This window comes from Polyodon spathula, chromosome 1 (genome assembly GCF_017654505.1).
Source record: "Polyodon spathula isolate WHYD16114869_AA chromosome 1, ASM1765450v1, whole genome shotgun sequence".
NCBI classification, from domain to species: Eukaryota; Metazoa; Chordata; class Actinopteri; order Acipenseriformes; family Polyodontidae; genus Polyodon; species Polyodon spathula.
In genome coordinates this window covers 28,956,200-28,980,355 of record NC_054534.1, presented here as the reverse complement: position 1 = coordinate 28,980,355, position 24,156 = coordinate 28,956,200, and the positions used below count along the sequence as shown (strand labels likewise).

The 24,156-nt window shown below is 36.2% G+C and overlaps 1 protein-coding gene across 1 annotated transcript in view; it reads right to left on the bottom strand.

Annotated features, from left to right (window-relative positions):
* LOC121316904 (importin-11) overlaps positions 1-24,156 on the bottom strand; it is a 174,426-nt gene that overhangs the window by 48,887 nt on the left and 101,383 nt on the right. Inside the window, exons 23-27 of the mRNA XM_041252240.1 lie at positions 22,429-22,508; positions 18,818-18,898; positions 16,033-16,128; positions 14,988-15,101; positions 13,392-13,513 (exon numbers count right to left, since the gene is read on the bottom strand). Coding sequence (XP_041108174.1) covers positions 13,392-13,513; positions 14,988-15,101; positions 16,033-16,128; positions 18,818-18,898; positions 22,429-22,508 — 493 coding nt within the window. The remainder of the gene's footprint in view (positions 1-13,391; positions 13,514-14,987; positions 15,102-16,032; positions 16,129-18,817; positions 18,899-22,428; positions 22,509-24,156) is intronic.

The window sequence follows — 24,156 nt, the reverse complement described above, 5'->3', positions numbered from 1 at the left end:
CAAGTGTAGAGCACAAATTATGTTTATTAGGTTATATTCAAATTTATCATGGACAGAACACATATGCACATTAACCCAAAAGCACTGGTTTATTCTCAATTTTCTATCCTGATAACATATGTTATATAAAGCCTATGGTGTGGTGATGTTTTGCTTTTTTGGTCTCTCTTTTATGAGTTTATATAGTTATTACACAGTTCAATAGCAACAATTATACACCACAACAGTAGCAATAGAGTACAAACTTCAGTGCTCATGGAAATGATCTCCTTTTTAAGCAGACAATTTTGAAAAAGTTAAAAGAGTTTTCTGTCCAAGTTTATCAGGCCCAAGGTAGTCAATATTCAGTAGCTCTTGAATATTCCCAAATTAATCTTTAGTACAGGCTACAGAGCAATGCATTACTATATCCTGTCAGATAAACAATGAACACAGGCACACAGGACATACATTTGGCCTATTGTATGAACATAAAATTAGGACAAACATACACAATTACATGACAAACACACCTGTTTAAAAATAAAAATACTACTTTTTTTTTTTGTATATTCATCAATTCTACAGTGAGAACACTTGGGCCAAATGTATATAAAATCAAATTAAAAACCTGCACACACTTTCCAAGTTCTTACTTTATGATTAGGAGGACCCTCCAATTACAGTTCACCTGCACAAGTAGCAGTGACCACAAGTAGCTTTATTCACTGAGAAGAGCAGCTGGACAAGGCGATTTACAAGATAACTTACCAAGGCTTACTTTAAGCATGAAAAAGTAAAATCCTGGATGATTTTCAGGATGCTGAAATGTTATAGCACTGATCTATGTTTACCCTTCAGGGTACATCCTTAATAAGCTCCACCCTTGAAAGTAAAACTTTAAAAACTAAATAAATGGCAAATTCCAAATCGTTACAGAGGAACAAGTGACTATTTTATGATCCAAACAATAGCTGGTCTTGAAATTCCATTTCAGGCATTTTCCACTTTAAAGCATGACTACTAAAAACCAGGTGTCCTCAGAGTTGGTCAGAAGCAGAGGAAGTCTCCTCCAGGACGGAAACTTTATCAAGGAAAGTCAGTATATTCAAAATGAAATGCAATGTTGTAGCCAGAGAAGGCACTTATGTGCATGTATTGTACACAATGAACTGCCGTAGTGTTATTTTCAGGTACACATTAAAACGTGGTACACAGCACACTGCCTAAACCACGTCCGCTAAGAAAGCAGGGAAACGACCACTAATTTGGTACATTATGCTGTTTTTAATCTTTTACATCTTTTTAAATTGTATTGATCATATTTACCAGTCTCTTACATCTTTTTAATGCAATTTATCAGTCCCCCCCCCCCCCCATCAGAAAGAAAACAGTAAGCAAATATGCATCGTATGCAATACATTGGGTCTCGTAAATTTGTTTACTTGTGCAGCTTTGCGGTGACGTCTTATTTTGTCTTGTTTGTCATCAATTGTTTTTTCTTAAGAGAAATTTGTCTGTTTCCAGTTTAAATTTTGAAAAAAAAAAGGTATAAATTATTTGCTTAAAAATGTTTGAGACAACTTGACAATACTAATTAATTGCACCTGTACCAGAACTGACAGCATACCTCTTTCTGACCTTAGACAGGTGTAAATAACTAATATTATAACTAATAGTACCTTCTTTTCCAAGGGCAACAATAACCATTTTGTCCTTTGTATGATATGTATTTCCACACATATCTTAAAATGTACTGTTAAAAGCATTCTTTATTTTTTATGTATTTATTTATTAAGGAGTTGACAATTATGTTTTGTATTTTTGCCCATCCCCAATTTGGTTATGCCTAATTGTAGCATTTTACAGAACTGTAGAATCTCATGACAGATCGTACCAAGTTTAATATTATATTATAGTTTACTGTGCTATATCAGTTCTAACATAACATTGACATGGTCGATTCGCACAGGAGTAGAAAGACACAGGACACCAGAGTTTGAAATTTTACACAAGGTCCCAATGTCCCGAAAAATGTCCCTGTTTATGTGGTGGTTTTTAGTCCTGTGCGTATAGGGCTTTAATTGTACTTTGTGAGTTTAATAAAGCAGTTTAAAAAAATTAAAATAAAAAAACACACACACACACACACAAACCATATTAATAGAGTTAAGGTTGTTTGGTTAAGGATTTCCATGGATACCAGGTAATAAATAAATATTGCCTGATGTTTTAAATAGTTTTTGTAATTTAACTACACAAAATGAGCCAACGAATATATGGTGTCCATTTAACTATTGAGATTCACAGAATATAGCATATCTACTGTAAAGACACTATACTGATATATACAGAGGTTAAAACAACATGGCACTGCTTTGTTTAATGTGTATTACACCATCTTAATTGTGTGGTCTTTATCATTGATATGACAAGAAATTAAAAAAATGTTGCAATGAAAGTTTTACTGGACACTGCTAATGGAGCCCATCTGAGAAAACCTTATAATATAACCGAGTACCAATGGCTGAAGAGCAACCAATAATTCTGGTTGCTATTCTTTGCATTCTTTTAGAGCAGCAATATCCTTTTTTAGCGAGGTGACCAGAAGTGAACACAATATTCTATAACATTACTTCCCTTGATTTAAATTCAACACTTTTCACTATGAAAGCACTTGGCATACAGTAGATGCCAACAACATTCATCTAGCCTTTGCTTAGTTATAAAGTGACTGCTACATTAATTTATGCCCCTGAGGAAATATAGCTAAGTGAACATGCTTTTCTGTCATTATTCTTTTGAGAATGGAAATTTCATCAGTGTAGTTCTTTATCCTTACCTAGAACTTTAAATATCCAGCTGGAATAGACACTGAGAAAACAACACAATACATTATTTGAATATTAATTTTACATTCCTTATACAGATATGGAAATAACATATTTGCAGAGTGAGATGGGATGTCAGGATAACTCCAGAATACTTTTGTCAACAAGACTGGATCTAAAACCTTTACTTTTTACATTATTGGGATAAAAAAAAAAGAATGTTTAAAAAGCAACAACGCACAAGAAGGTATGTGCTAGTATCAGGCATGAGGTGCAGCCTAGTGTGTGAGAAGTGTACCATTCCAGCCTATGCTTTCTCACGTGTTACTGCTTACTTACAATGGGAGCCTCAGGTTCCAACCCTAAGCCAGTGATGGATCCATCAAGCGGCACAATAAGGGTAGTGCGACATGGCATTTGTTTAACCTGTCATTACCTGTTCTGCAAGGAAACTATGTGGGGCTTTCATTATCACTGAAATACAGCTGTTCACCAGTGTGTTACTGTCCTTAGAAAATGGTCTATGGTGTCTGGATAAGGAACCAAGATCCAAATCATTGGTTGTACACTTTTAACCAAAGTCTCCAAGCCATTTCTAAAACAAATACAACATAAAGCCAAGACCACAGAGAACCACGATGAATCTTTCTGCAAATTCATCACACTTGTTTATACGTCTAGCTAGGAACATTATAACAATGAATGCTTTCTCTTTAAGCACTCTGCACATAGTTAAAAGGAAGTGATCAGTTGTATACTGCACCATTTGGAGCTCTTCTCCATTCTATACAAAGAAAAGCTCTCCATTCATTCTATTATTTATCCATTAAAAAAAAAAAATCATATTAAAGTTCAACATGTTTGGCAGTGGGTTTCCTGATCATTGAGGATGAATGCCATGAATGAATATGTATGTTGTTGTCTATTCATAAATGTGTAAATATGCATATCAGTTTGACCAAATTCACCCTGCTCTCCCAGTCACAAAATCATTTACATAGTGAACTGTTCTCTGGCTGTCAGACATTATCCTGTAGCTTTCCTGGTGTGAAATGCTTAGACAGATTACTGACAGGAGTTCTCACCGTGTAACATTCCGACTGGTTTACGAAACCAGACTAATGTTTGGTTGACATCACATACAGAATAAACAGGCATTACATTACTTAAATTATTATGATGTGATCTTTCATTCATCTTGAATCTTCATATTGGCTAGAGCATGACTTAAAAATTGTGTTTCCAACAGATTTCTGTTGGAAACCAAGGATATGGCTAATGCTATTCAGAAACAAATTAATAAATAAAACAACAAAAATAAAAAGTGTGAATTTGTTCTGCAGACTCACAAATATTTGTTCAATAGCATTTCCCTTTGTTTTACTGTAAAACTACTGACCCACTACTGAGGAGTTGGTTCAATTCTCTAATGTAAAAAAGTGCCTCCTATTTTCTGTTCTGAATGCCCTTTTAGTTAACCTCCATTTGTGACGCCTGGTCTTTGTTTCTTTTTTCAGGTCAAAAATGTCCCCTGTACCTTTTAGAATTTTGAATGCTTAAATCAGATCACCACGTAGTCTTCTTTGTTCAAGACTGAATAGATTCAATTCTTTCGGACTGTCTGCATATGACATGCCTTTTAAACCAGGAATAATTCTGGTTGCTATTCTTTGCACTCTTTTAGAGCAGCAATATCCTTTTTTTAGCGAGGTGACCAGAACTGAACCTAATATTCTAGATGAGGTCTTACTAATGCATTGTAAAGTTTTAACATTACTTCCCTTAATTTAAATTCAACACTTTTCACTATATATCCAAGCATTTTTTTGGCCTTTTTTATAGCTTCCACATAGATTCCTTCTTCAATTTCATTATCTCCCATATGATATTTATAACTGACATTTTTATTGCCTGCGTGCACTACCTTACACTTTTCTTTATTAAATGTCATTTGCCATGTGTCTGCCCAGTTATGAATGCTGTCTAGATCACTTTGAATGACCTTTGCTGCTGCAACAGTGTTTGCCACTCCTCCTATTTTTGTGTTGTCTGCAAATCTAACAAGTTTGCTTACTATACCAGATTCTAAGTCACTAATGTAGAATGCAGAGGACCCAAAGAGCACTCCACTGGTTACCTCGCTCCATTTTGAGGTTTCTCCTCTAATCAGTACTTTGTTTTCTACATGTTAACCACTCCCTAATTTATGTGGATGCAATTCCTTGAATCCCTACTGCATTCAGTTTGAAAATTAATCTTTTATGCAAGACTTTATCAAAAGCTTTCTAGAATTCTAAATAAACCATGTCATGTGCTTTGCAATTATCCATAATATCATGTAATTCTTAAAAAAAATGTCTGTTTGGTGGACATTTACTGCATCCACGTACAAGTGATCACACGTGTCAAAATGACAGAAACCTGCATTTCCAGGTTGGCTGATTTGCAAGCTGTAGTATGAAAACAGAAACCCTTCATATTCCATACTAACAATGCATCCCACCTGTAGTAACACATTGTTAGTTATACATACTGTACACCGTTCAACGATTGTATTCCTTCGAATTTAAGACACAGACCAAATTTGCCACCTTCAATTTGAGGAAAAAATAAAACATCAAATAAACATACATTTACAACGATACAACCTCAATTAAGCTTTTGAATCGTACAAAACTAACACGAAACAGTGTTGTTGTAGACAAACCACTGAGCTTATTTATTGTGCTGCGTACTGTATAATACTTGTATGGCTTCTTTGTCATACACATACCACTAACTCACTTACGGCATCACGCATCCTGGCAATAGCAAGCACGACATCAGGCAACATGTAACCCAGCAACCACAACAGCACAGACCACAAACACAACAGTCAAAACCTGTTTTTCTCCCAATTTGTGAACTGTGTCATAGCTTGGCATGTCAAAGAACACAGGGGTCTGATCAGCATTTCTGATCTGTCCAAGTTGGTACTGTTTGTGACATTGACATTGACATGACATTTTAAAAGCTTCTCTTGGTATTCCTCAGGAAGCTAATGAAGCTTCTTTGTAAATGGCTGCCTGTATAAAGTGGATGATTTGAAATCGGGCAGACGTCTTTATTGTCTTTTCTCAGCAGTAAGTCACGTTGCTGCTTGAGTGTTCGGACAGTCACGTTTGAGTGGTGATACTTTGTACTGTGATATTTTGTCTCCTTGGGTAAGGGTGTCTGCTAAGAAATAAATAAGAAGAATACTCAAATTTAAGACGCAGGTTATTTTAAAGAAGCAAAAAAATAATTTAAAAAAATTGCGTCTTGAATTCAAAAGGAATACGGTACTTGGTATATTCTGCAAAGTCAGACTAATTTAGTACCTTGTATGCTGGCGTAAAGGATCACAAGAAACAAATGTATACAGAAATTTATGAAAATTAAGCATTTTGATGTCATTCCTCTCACTTTGTTGCTATGCTGGCCCTAACATAGAAACCAATTCTGATAATTTACAGAAGGAAATTAGGAATCAAATGATCCTCGCTATGTGCACAGGAATAAAGAAAATTAGTTAGGAAATCGGAATTGCAAAGGGCACTTAGTGGGGTCACCTTCGTAACAATTATGCCTAATTTTAATTGGGATGACACAGACGTTTACTACACTTTGTATTTACACTGTAAATCTGTTTGACAAATACATTCTTGTTGCTTCAGAAATAACTATAACATTGATAAATGATTGCTAGTAAGTCCCACACCTTTAAACGAATCAAACGTGCACACCCAGTTAATTTTACTGCACGGTGAATTGAAGTGCTAACATGGCAGTAATAAATGGGCATGTTTCAGTATTAACATTATATGCTGCAGGCATGTTTGATTTTAAATTAGCTTGTTTCCTAAATGCAACTGTCATAGCCCTATGCACTAACAATTTTTGAGTGAGCTTGAGTGATGTTTATTTGTATTTTAAAACATGAAATATCCTTCCAAATTTCCACCAAAAAACCACTGACAATGCTAATAGCATACCAAAAGTGAATTCTCATTAGGAAGTTTGATCCTTATTAAAAAAATAAATAAAATACTAAACACAACCATTGCTTGCACACAATGACCTTAAATATGAAATAGATTAAATTTTCTTGTAAAGTGAAGTGGTTTCTTTCATTCAATGTCTGCGTCATTTTTTGTTTGGCATTTTAGATTGTAATGAAAGCACTCAAAAATGCAACCTTGAAATACATCCAAAATTGACTCCCTTTAAAGCTCAGCGATATGGAATGAGCAATGTTCCAGTCTTGTCTCTGCCTTAACTTTTTCTAAACTTCTTTGCTTTTTCTCAAATGTTTATGTTACACTTCTATGAAGAAATACGTGTTACAATAGCCAAGACGAGTGCAGCATTCCAGTACTGTTGCTTCGATACTTCCCTATAATTTACCAAACTTTCAAAAGTCTGAGTCAACAAACACTGAAAGTGATACCAGAGGTTATCCAGCTATTAAGAACTGAATACTGATAGTGAGACACAAGATATTTTGTGCATCGATACAGCTAGAACTAACTATAAAAATAAATAAATAAAAAATTCTGATATGCTTGAAATAATCCTTGGGAAGATATTCAATCAATACCGTCTATGAAGCAGCATCATAATGTTTAAATAAATATGTTGATGTTTAAGTATATCTAGCATTTAAGTTCATAACAGTTAAACTGTCAATTCTGTAGACATAAGAAGTATGGGATCTGAAAATATTTTGCTAAAGGTACAGATAAATACAAATGTTCTGGGTTGGACTGGAAAGTCTCAAGGCAAACCTCAATACTGAATGCATTTAACAAATGTCAATAACTAATTGGTCTAGTTAATACATTTTTTATCCCCCACTACACTCAAGTGGCTTTAAAATGAAGAAATTCTCACTTCAAAATAATCCATATTTGATAAATGCCTACTGTATGCGTAATCCAATTTTGAAGTCATCTGTACAGTTTAATTCACAATGGAGAGATAAATTCAAGATAACCTTTAAATTATTTCACATATTGTGCTGAAATGAACCTCCAAATGCTTCTGTCTAACTCAAAGGTATATTGAGTTTAATAGTTTAAGACTACTATAGTGCTCTGTGACGGAGAGCGAATGAATCCAAATCAACAATCTCCCTCTCGACCGATGAGGGCATTGTACAACAGGACCTGCAGGCTTCCTACTGAATGGTTGGGCAGTTCATCCCAGGGACAGTCGGGAGCCGGCCATTCAGGAAGAGGGCGGCGTTACGGTACCTGGAGTCATCGCCCTAGTACGGTGAGCGAAGTTTCAGTCATTAATTGGAGGAGTCGTGATTGAACTAGCTATCGGAGGGGGCGGGGCTTAGGGTACTTTAGGGGGACATGACGCCGTAATCGTCTCCTTTGTTGTGGTTAATGGGAGGAGACAAGGACGGAACCTTGAATGAAGTGTGGGTTCATTGAGAAGTGTTGTGTTTGTTTTGCCAGACAGCTGATACGAAGCTGGAGCTGCAGCGAGAAGCCCAGATCTGAACGCGCACGAGCACCAGCAATCAGAGCACCGCACCTGCACCAGAGCACCCAGTTTGGAGACGTGTTTTCTGTGGTTATTATTTCGGGACTGCAACCCCTTTGTTTTGTAGCTGGTGATACCCATTGCTGGGTAGAACCAGCTTTATTATTTTGAGTCCAGTTTTTGCTGGCAATACCCATTGCTGGGTAGAGCCAGCTTTATTATTTGAAACCCGGTTTAAAGGGCATTAAAAGAAACCTGAGCGGTAAACTTTGTGTTTGTCCTTTGTTGGAGCACCTCAACTCACCTATACACCGGAGCACTACAAACCACTTTGCCACATGCTCCAGATAGTTTTTTTTTTTTGTTTTTTTTCTGTCAGCAGGAGTAATTTTTAATTTCCCACAAACTGGAGCAGCACAGATTTGTGATAATAAAATCAGTGTCAGTGATTTACCAAATGTAACAAAATGCATTTAGTTTGTTTCTTTTGCAAATTTTGTACTGGTTTTGCAATATAAAACACTGCACTAAAACAGAAAATATCAGTATAATTTGTATAGCCCTATAGTGATTTTCATGGGGGGGGGGGGGGACACATACCCATTCAGTTTTCCCTTCTCAAATAAAATGTATAGTAACAACTGTAATGGACAAGGCAGGAACTAAAATCTTATTTGGTCAGTTCTGAGAGAGCATCAACAACTTGTTGGATGTTGTTGCGCTGTTTTGGGCGATCGAGCTGGCACATGACATCCAGTTCACCAACTATATTTACTAACGTGGAGGGCAGACACGCGTTGTCTTTGGACATAGCTGGAAACAAAAAAATGACGTGAATTAATTCAGTTAGGCATTTAAGCAGCAAGAGTATTCTCAAACAGCTTCATTAATATTATAACACAGGCATAACGCAGTTCATGGTAAGTGGTTTTATACAGAACAGTAAACCCACAAGAGGTATACAACATGACAGACCAGACACAGCAAAACAATAATAAAAAATAGCCTCCCGCATTATTATTAAGGTGAACTACACCACTGCTAACCATAAAATCACCCACCAGCCACTACTTTCTGCAGTCTTGGAATCCACAGTAACAATTGAACTGCTCCTTTGTAATATTTACAGTTAAGAATAAACACGCTCATTAACATTTACATATGAAATGCGGATTTCTATGTGAAACTGGGCGAGGATTTCCTGTGTGTTTCGTCATTTACAGGAGTAAACGAGATTTACGTCATTTACACGAGTAAAGGAGATTTACCCTATCCCTCTCTTTGGCCACAAACCTGATTTACCCAAGTAATTCTCCCAAACGTGCAAACGCATCACCATTTCACGTGTAAATTGACCCGCATGGAAACCCCATGAGTGTGGCTAGTATACGCAGCAAATAATAAACAACAATAACGTTTAATTTGATATAGCAACCTTCACAACAGGTGTCTCGGGGTGCTGCACAATAAGAATAAAAAAATCAGGAACATAGTAATAACAATAATAATAAAACAAACAATAAACAGTCTATTAAAAAATACATTCACAACACTTAAAATACAAATAAAAACCAATTCCTAAGATCATAAAAACAATAATTACAAAATCACATTAAAAGTTTTAAGAACAAGTCCATAGCATCACTGCACAAAGGCTGCCAAGAACAAATTTGTCTTGAGTGGATTTAAAATTCAACATCGATGTGGAGTCTCCAATGCGGCCGGGCAAAGAGTGCCAGAGAGAAGTGGCAACACAGCCAGAACAAAGAGTAACACCTCCTGGAACCAAAGGCTTTAGAAGTCCAGAGTTTGATAATCTAAGCTGTCTTCCAGGGATGTAAAGGTTGAGAAGGTCCATTGTAACTAAAACCCTGACCATGCAAAGGCTTGTATGTCAGTAACAGAGTCTTGAAGGCAAAACAAGAATGAACAGGAAGCCAATGCAAATGCATAAGGACCAGGGTGATATGTTTTGTCTGCCTAGTGCCTGTCAAGATCCTTGCCTCTGCATTTTGCACAATCTGAAGACGATTCAGAGAACGAGCAGGAAGACAGCAAAAACAGCATTGCAGTAATCCAATCAAGAGGTTACAGAGGCATGAACGAGGATCTCTGCATCACTGGGAGACAGAAAACAACAAACTCTGGAAATTTTCTTTAGGTGATAAAGCTCTACCTTAACCACAGTAGAAAGATGGTTTTCAAATTACAGCCTAGGGTCTAACTCAACACCTAAACTGCGGACAACCAAACAAGCGCCAACAATGAAAACACCAAAAGAGCAAGAAAAACTAGGAAAAGAATAGAGCTGGGTTTTAGATCCTATTACCAACAGCTCAGTTTTGCTTGCATTTAATTTCAGAAAATTATTAGACATCCAAGCTTGTACATCTGCTAAACAAGCAGATAAAATTACTTCAGTATTGGAATTCATTTTGAATTAAGTCTGACTGTCATCTGCATAAGAATGGATGTGGACTCCGTGTTGTCGTATAACATCACCGAATGGCAGCATATAAATGTTAAAAAGGAGAGGTCCAAGGACAGAACCCTGCGGAACTGCATGAACACGGTGAGCATTAGGGGAATTATAGCCACTGTAAGACGCATATTTATGTCGGTCTAATAAATATGAGCAGAACCATTCCAGAGCAGTCCCCCTCACATTTACCAGATTTTCAAGATGCTTCAGGATAATCTGATGGTCGATGGTGTCAAACGCAGCAGTAAAGACCCAGTACTGAGAGATCAGCATTAACAACGAGGTCATTAACAATCCTAACCATAGCAGTTTCAGTACTGTGTGACATTCTAAACCCAGACTGAAAGGCTTCCATTATATTATTTTGTGAGAGATGAGAGAGAGCAACTGGTCGGCAACAGCTCACTCAAGTAGCTTAACCAGAAAAGGGAGATTAGATAAAGGACGAAAGTTCCAAACCACTGCCGGGTCCAGCAAAGCTTTTTTTAGAAGTGCGTTTAACAATGGCTTGTTTTAGTGAAACAGGGACAAAGCCTTTGAGAAGTGACAGATTAATGATTAGTAATTTAAAGGGAGTATCAGTGCAAAGTTTAACAGTACTAGTGGGTCAGGGGTCAATAGCACTGGTGGAATCTTTGGCCTTACTGGTTAACCCATTATCTGTAGAAGAAACAGGCAAGAAATCTGAAAGAACGGATATAGCAGGATCAGACAATATGGTTGCATCAGAGATGTTAATTGTTGATGCCCTTATACTTTACATTTTTTTGCTGAAGTACCTCACAGCGATCAGGGTTCGAATCAGATCATGGGAACGCAAAACGAGTTCTTGTCCAAAGTATTAAAAAGAACAAAGATTACCGTGTCCCTTTACAATGATGTCAGAGTAAAATTTCATTTTTGCCAATTTTACTTCTGAGCTATATACCTTCAGAGGTGATTTCCAGATTTCCCTGTGTACCTTTAGACCAGTGGTCCTCCATTTATGTTCAACCCGACACCCGCTTTTTTTAGGTCCCATAAACGTAAATTGCACTATGGAGAAGTGCGATCTTGACGATTTAATCTTGTTTTTATCGGAGCAACTGTATTTAAGACTAGAATTTAAGTTAGAATTGTAAAAAAGAACTGCTTCAGAAACATCTCTAGGAGCAATCTGGTTTGTAGAAGCATTAACCCTTTGAGTAGTACAAACGTACTGGTATGTCATTGAATTAATGGTCCCCAGGGAGTACGAACGTACCAGTACGTTATGCAAATGTTGAGCTTTGAACTTTAATTACTGAATCTACAAAACTCCTGATGTAATATTGTAACACTAGGTGTCTGTAACACCTTGTAGTAATCTCTTGCGGCATCTGCCAGATATTTACGGAATTACACACAACAAACCCAGCCACAAAATGTCAAAAATATCTGGAAAACGACAAGAAATGCTCTGTGGGAAAGAAGTACTACAAATTACATTGAATTCCAATTTTAATTCTTCCACTGAATCAGGTGTCAGTGAAGAATATAGGCCCTGTTGATCGCCTTCATCCTCCACAAAACTACATGTAAAAAACGATGCCTTTCAGCAAGATCAGGCACTGCTTCATCTCGCAGCTTCTAGAAAATATCACACAAGGCGGAAGTCATCAAGTCGAGGAGACGACAAAGTGACAAGGATCACAGACCTACATTTTCCTCACTGCCTTCACCCTCACCACGTGTTTACCCGGATATGATCTCTCTCTCTCTCTCTCTCTCTCTCTCTCTCTCTCTCTCTCTCTCTCTCTCTCTCTCTCTCTCTCTCTCTACCAATCACTTTAAATATCTTCAGCAGTCAATTGTAAATACAGTATAATTGTAAATCTCGAAAAACTACTCACTTCTAAATCTTTTGTAGTCATCTTTGTATTACTTTAGTATAAATACATGTTCATTTGGATTCATATGTTGTTTTTTTCTGACTTTATGTGAACGAAAAGACACACATTTTCCCATTGGAAATAGTGATATTTTGAAATATCACTCTCCTGGTCACAAAAGCAAAGTTTGTGGAGAATAATAGCCATTTTCTATACTTTTGAGGCATAAGCAATTAGGAAATAACACTTACTACCCAGGAACAAAAATTGTGTTACATAGTGTTATTAATTAACACTCTCTCTGGTACTGCCAATGTACTATACCAGCAGTATATACACTAACAGAGCTGTAATACGTGAGATGGTGGAATATTCTATAACCTCCACCTACTTTTACAATATACTTTTGTTAATGTAATAGTCTGAATAGGATAAAAAAAAAATAAAGCTACAGGAGATGCAGTTGTAAACAAGACTTGAATTTGCATGTCAATGTTTTCAATACATGTTTGAATCAGGCTTTCTACATTAGCTGAAAAACATTCTGCCATTACATGTTGTTTTACAACATTTTATATATAGATTACTTTACCTCTATACAGCGAGTGATGATATCCTAAAGCCATATTGTGAATGTTCAAATCTGACAACAAAGTAGTAGGAAATGTGAAAAGCTGAGTACCTGTTGGTTTTATCTCCAGTTCAAGGATTCAAACATGTTTGTATAGTGCCTACCTGTTGTCCGAGGGAAGCAGTGACAGCAATGCCAAAGCTGAAAGCTTTCTTCTTTCTGGCTGTGTAATGTTGTCCATTCGGTCCACCCACATCTCAATCAAGCTGCCCAAGAGCTGATCCATCTTTGTCCGGGAAATAGAAAGTAAAAAAAGACAGAATTTGACAATGTTGTACATGAAGGATAAAAGCATCTGCTAAATGACAAATTCATAATAATAATAATAAAGGAACAACTAAGGTTAAAACTACGAGAATACTCAAACTATTTGACTCAAACTTTTGTCAGGACTAACACCATAGGGAGAAAACAATGGAAAAGTCGGGAGAAAAGCACAATGAAACCCTGACTGGAGATTCTGCACGGTAAGTTTTCATATTCACCGTACTTGTACGAGACATCACAAAGACAGCGAAGGCATGTTTTGCAATCTCGAATGAAGTTTTTTAAACAGCTGAAGGGCTTTTGCCTGAAATGTCCCGAAAATAAAAGATTTTTTAAATCTTTTAAAGTTTTTGTGTACATTTTTTAAAAAATCTTTTCTTTCATATGCCTTCAATTTTGTACACTGCAGTTTATATTTATATATATATATATATATATATATATATATATATATATATATATATATATATATATATATATATATATATATATATAAAGCCTTTGTGATTATCTAAATCTTTTCATTTCCAAGACTCCTCCATTGTAATTTTAATGCTTATAAAACTAAACACTTAAATCAGAATAGACACTGCAGTTAGCAGTTGCTGCATGTCAATAAATGTGATCCTGTAGCATGCAGTAAACAAAACATTTCAAAATGCATTCACAGTTTGAAATGATATGAAGTGTGGTGAAAATCAGTTGAATGGCTGACACACTTATATTAAAGGGTCCATGATAATCAAAATGATATTATTTGGAGCTTGTTTCCATTGACCCATTATACTCTGGAGACATTTCACTGTGGTGATACTATGTGGAGCGTGACATTACGTGGGTTTTGTAGCTATTGTATGGTTATGTTTATGATTTATTTAAAAGCGTATGAAGCATACAGAATTTGCACGCAGTTCTCGATTCAGAAAAGGGGAACACGCACTTGTGTTTTCTGCTATTGCCCACAGTCCTTATGCAAATTGCCTTGGGACATCACCCAGCACAGAGGTCAGAGAATATGTTCCAGGTGTTTTTTCCAAGAGAAGTAATTGTGTTTTGCTAGGAAAAGTTGCTTTGTATTTTTGTAATAGAGAAAGCAACAAATTAGAATTGGTGCGAAGGGTTCCTGGATTAAAATTCAAGCCATGTTACAGGCGTACTTATTTAAATGAATAAAGCTACAAATCTTAAACTTTCTTCCCTGAAAAACAGGTTATTGTTTTTTGCATGACTACAACACCTAGTTTAGTTAAAGACTGGGAATTGGCTATACCTGCACACAATAACTTTTCTAAATAACAGCAGGGTGCTAAGAAAAAAACATCTGACAGTTTCTAATATGACCCTTGCACAGGGGATAGGGGTGAAAATAAAACAGAAAAAAAATTAAAATGGAACACCTGTACAAAAGTGTGATAAAGTTAAGAATTTCTTACCTCTTGATGGAAGTCCACTGCCATCTGTGTGAGAAGTGAAGAAAAAAAGCTACCATTTTGTAGCAACACTCTTCCTATCACACCCAGGTAAGTAGACATAACTACAGGGTACCTCTGCAAAACAGAATTAAACACATCAAAATAAATAACTGATCAGCAAAGACTTAAATATAAACCTAGATAATGTTAAATAGACCCTATCCTTCTATAAGTAATAAGTGTTGTCAGATACAGTATAAATATATATTGGTGACATACGCTAAGCAATCAAACTTAGGGCTTAATGAACACACTGAACTAAAGAAAAAGACCAGTAGGATAATAGCAATTTTGTCTTACAGCAGGGTGTCTGTATAAAAAGCTATTCTTTCATTGAGGAGTCATTCTGTACATCATTACCAAGGAGCATTACATGGATAATCAGTCCCACATGAGCTGTTAAGTTATTTAGGTTAACGCCTCAAAATAAAAATTAAACAAATTATTAAATGTAATTGTATATAAGTATATACTGTATATGTGTGATTTAGAATTTGGCACAGTCTTTTAAATTCAGACATTACTTTACTTCCATACTCAGATAAGGTTACAGGGTAATTGGGCTTCACACAGTCTGCTAATAAAAAATATGTACATTTTTTGGCATCAGTTATGTTCATCTTTGAAACATGAAACAGCTAAGGCAGATAACGAGAAAAGATGATTTTGCTCTTCATGCCATACAATACTACTGCAACTGTCAAAAAGAGGAAGCTGCTGCAAAACCTGCTGGAGGAGTCTGGTTACAAGCTAACTGGGGTCACTGGATATAGAAATGCTTACATTCCGTATGTGATGACATGACCTGACACCAGTGCATTCTGCTGTTCAAGTAAAAACTAAAAGATGATTTTACATTATGCATTATAATAATAAAACAGAAGATTTGAAAAGTAGTATGTTTTTGACATTAGTAACACTTGGCGGCAAACAAACAAAAGATTTATCTGTGTAATCATTTGTGTGACAATACCTACATCCAGCAACTTGAGATAACAGCCCTTACCTCCCCATCTATCACACCTCTGAAGACTGAAGGCAGAAGAGACTGGAACATGTGTGTGCCCAGGGCAGGGTTCACTTTTATGGCAATTTCGACAACCTAATGACAAATAATAAAACAAATAAAATAAAATAAAAGTTATTTTGCTATTTATACAACACAATAAACTTACCTCTGCCTATCAGACCTTGCATGAATTGTAAATTACCTTTGATGCCAAGAAGAACAGAAGCTTAACTGCACTGTTAATGTTCTAAGAAAACCAGATGCATGTTTGACGAATACAGTATGTCTGCACAGAGGGGTTTGTATGGCTCAGATAACTGGCGGTTCACTTCTAAGTCAATGACAGCAAAGTTTTGCAGTACATTTTGTCAATCAGGATGAATAAAATAGTGTGGCTTTGAGCCAGAATGTGCTGTATACCTTCCACTTCTTAATGATCGACTTGACTGTGCTCCAAAGGATACTCAATGCCTTTGAAATCTTTTCATACACCTCCCCTGATCTGTACCTTTCCACAACTTTATCCCAGAGTTGTTTTGAAAGCTTCTTGCTCTTCATGGTAGTGTCATTGCTTTGAATGCACTACCAAACTGTGGGGCCTTACAGAGACAGGTGTACTTAATCTGAAATCATGTGAACCACTTTTATTGCACACAGATGGACTCCATTTAACTTATTTTGTGAATTCTGAAGGCAAATGGTTGCACCTGAGCTTATTTGGGAGTGTCATAGCAATGCTTTTGTGCAAAATACCATAACAAGAATGTGCACTTTTAAGGAGCGTTGATGTATGTTATGGACCGATGATGAAATTGGGCAGTTCGCAAATTGCACATTCTTCTGCACTTGTAACTCTTGATTTTGCCATTCTCCCTACAAAAATGCATATTACAAAAAACATTTCAGAACCTGGTTCAGCCAATTATATTTACTTGTAATTTCTTAGCCCAAAACCTACCCTTACTGCGTGAGAGCAAAGGAATATATATTTCACTGATTTCTTGAAAGGTAAATGTCAATGGTAATTTATGGATCATCATCTACAGAGATATTCGTATCTTACACTGCACTAGAAAAGCTTAATGTATTTTTATATTTTTATAAATCTTACAAGAGCATGACCAACTGCTACAAATAAATGACCGTGAGAAAGTGATGCTGCAATTATGTGTTTTCATAAAATTCCCAGAACAACCTGGGAGGATGCATAGCCAACTAATATTCACTATAAATGAAAAAATGCATAACCTTAATACTATTGAAAAAAACATTTCAGTGGGATCAATTCTGTTTTACAAATGACTAAAATAGCCATTTCTGAACAGTTTGTCTGACGTAAAGAAGCTTCTACCAGTAACTACTCAAAGACAGATTGTAAAACACAGAAGTCTGCAATATTAACCCCTAATGGATCCTTCCATCTGTGGAACCAGATTTTCACCAGCATTTTCCAATTGAAAGCTGTTTAAGCTGTTAATATCAGAGAGCTTTAATTGGAGTTCCTAGATCTCTCTATCTATGTATATATAAACTGTGACTAAGAATATATTTTCATAGTTAAACCATGGTTGGACTTGTCATGGAGTTTGTTTGCTGCTTAGCTGAATCTGACATTATTATAGTTAATTTTAGAAGTTATTTTTCTTAAACACCACTTGATACATATTCAAAAGTAAATATATCACTAAAGCACTTAAGCTTGATCAAGACCTTTACAATTCAAATAGAAACCATAACAACTAAAACAGGGGAGTAACCAAACCAATGAACAGTCATTGGCAAAAAGTAGAGCTATGAAACCAGCCAGTACATGCAACCATCATAGTGATGCAGATATATGCTAATTTTTGTTTTGCAACTACAGCGGTCTTAATAAAGGATTTTAAGAAAAAGCACAGTCAGAGTCTTGGCTGAGAGAATTTGGTTAAAACCTGAATCTACCCAGCACAGACATAGCTGTTTGAAACAATTTCTCAAAGCACTTTCTCTAAGGCTAGTTCCCTGAAGGCAAAGATAAGGATGTACAACTAAAACCAATACTCCTCCATAGACATCTGTGTGATCAAGTACCAGCATATCAGGTTGAAACAAAACTGCAGGACATTTATATTGTAGGTTTACTAGAAACTCTTAATTGGTGTGAAATACTAATACCAGTTATGAAACCACCATTATGACAAACATGGTGTTGAGAGGGAAAAAAAAGGTAATTCTGCAATTATTTTTTTCTGAACTTTGCAGATGGTCTTTCATGGATTTAATGTATTGATTAATCTCACAGTTTCTAAAAAAAAAAAAAAAGATAAATGTACCATCTTGTATGCCCTGACTGCTATTTGTGTTTGTTGCAGAACAGAATGCAAATGCAATGATTATGAACAGTGGTTCTTAATGCATATGGATTAAAGATTAACAGTTTTATTCTTTGAAGCATAAACTGCAATCATAACAACTTAGACAAAAAAATGTCTTCCCTGTGTGCACATGCACAAACTCACACAAAGCCTCAAGCTAGAAAAGTTGTTTGCATACTTTAAAAGTCATTCACAAGTGAAAGCTGCAAAATGCTAATGTCTATATTGTTGCCTCTTAACTCGTCCTGTTTAAATCTTGCTTTCCATAGTGTGGATGGGCATTATCCTGTTGCCTTGTGGCAAAATCAGTTGCAAGAATTTTAGCAATATTTAAATAATATGAACTACAAAAAAATGTAATTATAAAAAGAAAATACAGATGTGAAATGTGCTGCCACACCTGTGCACATTGTAAATAAAGAGAATACCTTTAGTACTTGGACTTGGCCTTCAGTGGTTATGTCTTTCAACAGTTCACAAAATGACTGGCAAAGGGCTGCAGCATAATTCTGAAATGAAACACAGTGAAACCATTTTAATCAGTTGCATTCGGATTACAATAATGGCACAATCAAAGGCTGGAACTTTTGCATCACTTCCAGACTTGGAGGCAAATGTAAAAGTATAAGGATTTCAGTTGACTAGTCTGTGATTTTCAAGTAGGCCTAGAGGAAATAAGCTAAAGCAAACTGTGGGAGAAAATAATAGGCTTGTGTTTATCTTGTTCACAATTCTTGACTTCTTAAAAACAAGCAGGTTTAGTCACAACCATTAAAGGCCCAGAGTAATTATGTATCTTATGACAAACTGAGGATTGCCAAGCGATGACTCAACCAGCAAGACATATTGCTCTTTAGGTTTGAAAGTAATAAAGAGAACAACATGTAACAGGTCAAACATTCCACAATGTGATCCAAGTAAAGCAAGCACTGTACATAATGCACCAGCACAGGGCATAATGTATATTATGTGAAATGGCAATTATACAGTATATCACTTTATAAATAAAAATGTTAAATATTGTTGGAAGGAGTTGCATGAGCTTAAAAGGGACCAGTGAGGCTCTATGACTGTTCCTGATGATACTCTCACAGTAAATGTCTCTAAATGGGTCATGCTTATTCATTTTAACATAACAGGTCTTGGTCTCAGTTCAGTTCCTCTTATGTGGCCCAAGGCAACCCCAGCTCAACGGAGGAAGCTGGTAGTCAACGAGGTGCAAAAGCAGGAGGCGAGGGTGAGGTGTGCAAAGGCCATTTCCCAGGCTATGCAGGGAGAATGGATGAGAAGGGAGAGTGTGGAACAACGCAAGATCGGCTGGCAAGACCTATGGACAATGGAGCCGAGCAGGATCAGTTTCCTCATCAGATCAACATAATATGTTCTCCCATCACTACAGAACCTAAACCTCTAGTGGATGAGGATCCCTCATGTCCTTTGTTCATCACCTGCAACATTAAGGCACATTTTGACAGAATGTAAGGTGGGTCTTAGCCAACGACAATTTACTTGGCACCATGACCAGGTGCTGCGATGTCTGGCAGCACTGGAAGACAAGCGTAACCTGACCAATAAGTTGCCACCAGTTCAATCAAAGCATTACACACAAAAGACAATATTCCTTCATCAAGGAGACCATAGAGAAAAGGTATTAAAACCAAGCCTCGCCCAGGACAACTGGAAGCTGCTAAAGACTGGAAAATGCTGGTAGATGTTGGTTAACGTACCCAGTGGAGGTGGGTTGTCAAGGATTTTTGGCACACTCTACAACCCAGTCTCTCAGAGATGTTGGGTTCAGTGGCCAAGAGTTGTGTCGCACAGTGAAGAACTTATCTGACGCAGCAGAAAGAAGCAGCAACTGGCTGTGGTTGAGACGGAAAGATTCTGGATAGGGATCTCAAGCACAAGAGAAGGAAAGCCACGCTGACGTACAGGTAAGTAAGCCGTACTGAGTTGAGTGGGGGATGGAGGGGGGTGATGGGCTAGTCGACGAAACACCAAGGATGGAAGGTGCCCACTTGAAGACCCCAGAGATGTACCCTAGTTAGCTCAATCCAGACGGTTCTCAAGCTGATGTGCTAGGGAGACCGCACTGTGGTTAATCCTGGAAGCTAGCATCGCAGCCACTGTGTGTGCTGATGTGCTGGGGAGGCAAAATAAGCTGATCCCAGGAACTAGTATTACACTTCAGCCATCAACACCAGGCAGAAGGATAGCTACATCATTAGATGGAAAGAAACACAAATGGATGGAGATGCAGATAGATCACATTAGTTTACTGTAAAGCTACGTCTTAGTTGGTGCTTATCTTTGTGACAGCAGAGTTCAAATCAGATGTTAAAACTTCTACTCTCATGTAATGGAAATCATTAAAAAAAAATTACACTGGACAATTGAAAAGCACTGAACTTAGTTTGTCGGGAAATGAATTTATTTCTAGAACCTCCACAGCTTTTTAACCACAGGTACATTTTTTAAGAATTTCAAAAAATCTCAGCTGGGTAAATCTGACAGAAATGTGCAAGACAAGAAAAAGAAATGCAGTCCAAGATCAACACTAACACTTGGATAAAGTAGTCCATGGCTAGTGCTAAATCAGGGTCTGTGAAACTAGCCATGTATGTCTTAACATGCCAAGTTAGCAAAATAATGTACTTGTATCAAACAAGTCTAAAAAGTGACCATATGATGAATAAAAACATAAGATTTAATAGTGTGAGGATTTGCTGTTCTCTACTTTGCTATGCCAGTCTTTCCCTTTTAAAAAGTAAGAAATAAAATTTACTATTAAAATATTTTTAATTAAAACTATAAGACGACATTAGACAAAATTGTGTTTAAGTCATTGTGGTAATAAGCAAGATCTCTACATGGTTGCCAAGCATCCATGTTGAATAGGTCAAATTCAAGCATGCTCAACAAATTCCCAATAGGTGGCTGTTACACTTTGAGTCAACACAACACATTGTCCCTGTGATACAGCAAGACCCAATACATCAAGCCTACTGCTCATAGGACTGCTCCCATGAAAACCTCTCTCTCTCTTCTCAAAACCTTTCTTGTACTTGGTAGTTTTTATTTGTCAACGTCTGCTGCTTTTCTCCTGTGCTGTTAAGATTCCTTTCAGCAACTGTCATTATAAAGCAAGCATAGAATGACACTTTTAAATTGGGAGGTTTATACAAAAAATAACTTTAAATAAATACTTAGTTGTCAAGGCTCAGCTGTTACCATAGACACGCTGTAGGGAAACAGAAGCTCTGATTAGCACTTGCGCAGAGGTATAATTTGGAGTGAGTCGTTTGGGAAGACAAATTCTGATGGAAGAGAAGGAGATGTATGCAGCTGACGGTGACAAAATAATGATTTGCAGATTTTGCAACTGTCCGCTGGAACGGGAGTCGAATGATACCGTCGTTAAGCATTTATTTCAAGTGGTGCAAACTTTGCACTGGAGCAACTGCTGTTTTGGTTTTAAATGAAACTGATTTAATGAATCTGCTTTGCTTAGTGCTTAAATACTGAGAACCCCCAAGCTTGTTTTTTATACTGGAGCCCTGCTTCAGTGTAATGGGATTAAAATACAATTCCTTGCATTTTTTTTTTTTTTTTTTAACGGGTAGATTGCTGTATGTACAATTCTTATGACATGGGTAGAATTTAATGTAAAATTAGTCAGTTAATTAAAAAGTGGGAGACTATGTTTCTGTTACTGCTGCTAATGAGAAACTATGGTAACTAAATTATTTTTCAGTTTGTCAATGTAAAAAAAAAAGGAAATATTTAATAAAAAAATATGTATGTAGTTAAAACATGATGTATACTACACTACTATTGATATGCGTCTATTTTAGTTGTTTTATTAATGTGCTTATGTAATAAAACTAAATAAAATTTGTGACAAAAAATGAAAAATTAAAGAAATTCACAGAGCTCTACTCATTATCATTGCTTATTGGCAATATCCATGTGTAAGGAGATTTACTACAACCACAAGAACAAACATTAAATGAGTACATTCATAAATAATGCAGATTACCTGTAAAAATTCAGACGATGACAAGAAGAGGTAAGCACTAACAATCTGGAAGCAGGTCCGAAGGTTTTCCGAACTCATTGCTGCAAAAGAGTAAATCACAACCACAGTCTATTAAAGCAAGTTAGGAACTTCACAGAACTATCCACACAGGTTGGCAGGAAAGACCTGTTCAATTCCTGCCAATAGTAGATCTTGAAAATATTTTGTAATGGTTCTATATTTTTTCCTTTTTTATTTACTAAAGGAAATACATTATTTTCTTAATGCTTATATTCATTTTTTTTTTTTTTCTCTATGACATTCACCACCATACGAAATGCTGACAACATAAACCATTATCACAGGTAAGATTATTTTTCATATCAAGTACTTCCTGTTGGTCTAATTTTGACACAAAAATCAGCCTGGAACTTTTAAATTATTAGTATTTTTAGTAGACGCCTTTATCCAAGGTGATTTACAGAGACTAGGGTGTGTGAACTATGCATCAGCTGCAGTCACTTACAACAACATCTCACCCAAAAGATGAAGCACAAGGAGGTTAAGTGACTTGCTCAGGGTCACACATTACCTGAATCATATTTCTCCTTCTGTAGGGCTTTCATCTTTCCTTAAATTACTTTCAGTGGGATTTATTATTTAAGTTTTACAGACTTTAAAAATGTAACGCGGAAGAACAGTATATCTCCAGCTATTTGTGATTTTGTGGAAGAACAGTTGACAAGGAATACTTAATTAAAAAGTTTAATATTTTTCCAAAATACATTACAATTTTCATTAAATTCATTGGGAAAACATTGCGTATAATTTTACAAAATAAATTTACAATAAAACAAAATTAAGCCACTGTCAAATGTAAGATGGGCAACATGCACAGTGTTAGCGATTAGCTTGTACTGCTTCTGTAATTGTTTTGCAATCTCTATTGCAGGTGTCACGACATATCTATCCCTTAAATTCAAATATTAGCGACCATAATCAGTGTCGTAATCAATTTATTTATATATACATGTAATAAAATATAAATGTCAAAAAATAATAAGCCCATGCAAAGCACAGTAGTAATCGGAACAAGGTTGCCTATAAAGTATGCCTATTCCCTATAATCCATCCTTGTAATAAACTTGCCTCATGAAACCTACCAAATATATATTTTTACAATGTTCAATAAAAGCATTTTCTAAGAAAACAAACAAAAAAAAACGTGTTTTTCAGCAAATATGGCCCAAAAAATTCTCCCTTTCTGTTAATATGGCTTCCCTATATCCTTGAGTTGTTTTCTTTGGTTTGTCTTTCCATTGATTAATTTTATTTATTTTTACCAATATTGAGTCTCTTTTCAGAGACAGTAAAATTTATGTATCCCCTCTGCCACCTTAGTTCTTGCACATATACGGTTATTCCACTACAAATATATTTTGTCGCTATGTAGGAAGCTGCAAGTGTCAGAAAAACACAAGATGGCATATACGGGTAAAACAGACTCCCTGACAATCAGAACATATCCCTAATTAATTTTTTTTTTCTAAAACTGGAGATATACGGCTTTTCATCGCAACGATTCAGCTCTTAATTCAACCTTAAGGGCCTGAAATGTTAGCAAACCAAAAAGTCAAATGATCCTAATACAGCAGAGCTATCTTAAATCACAGGTAGATACTGGCAGTTGAAATGGAAGCGACAGCTGGTTGAAAAAAACAAACAAACAAACAAACAAACAAACACATA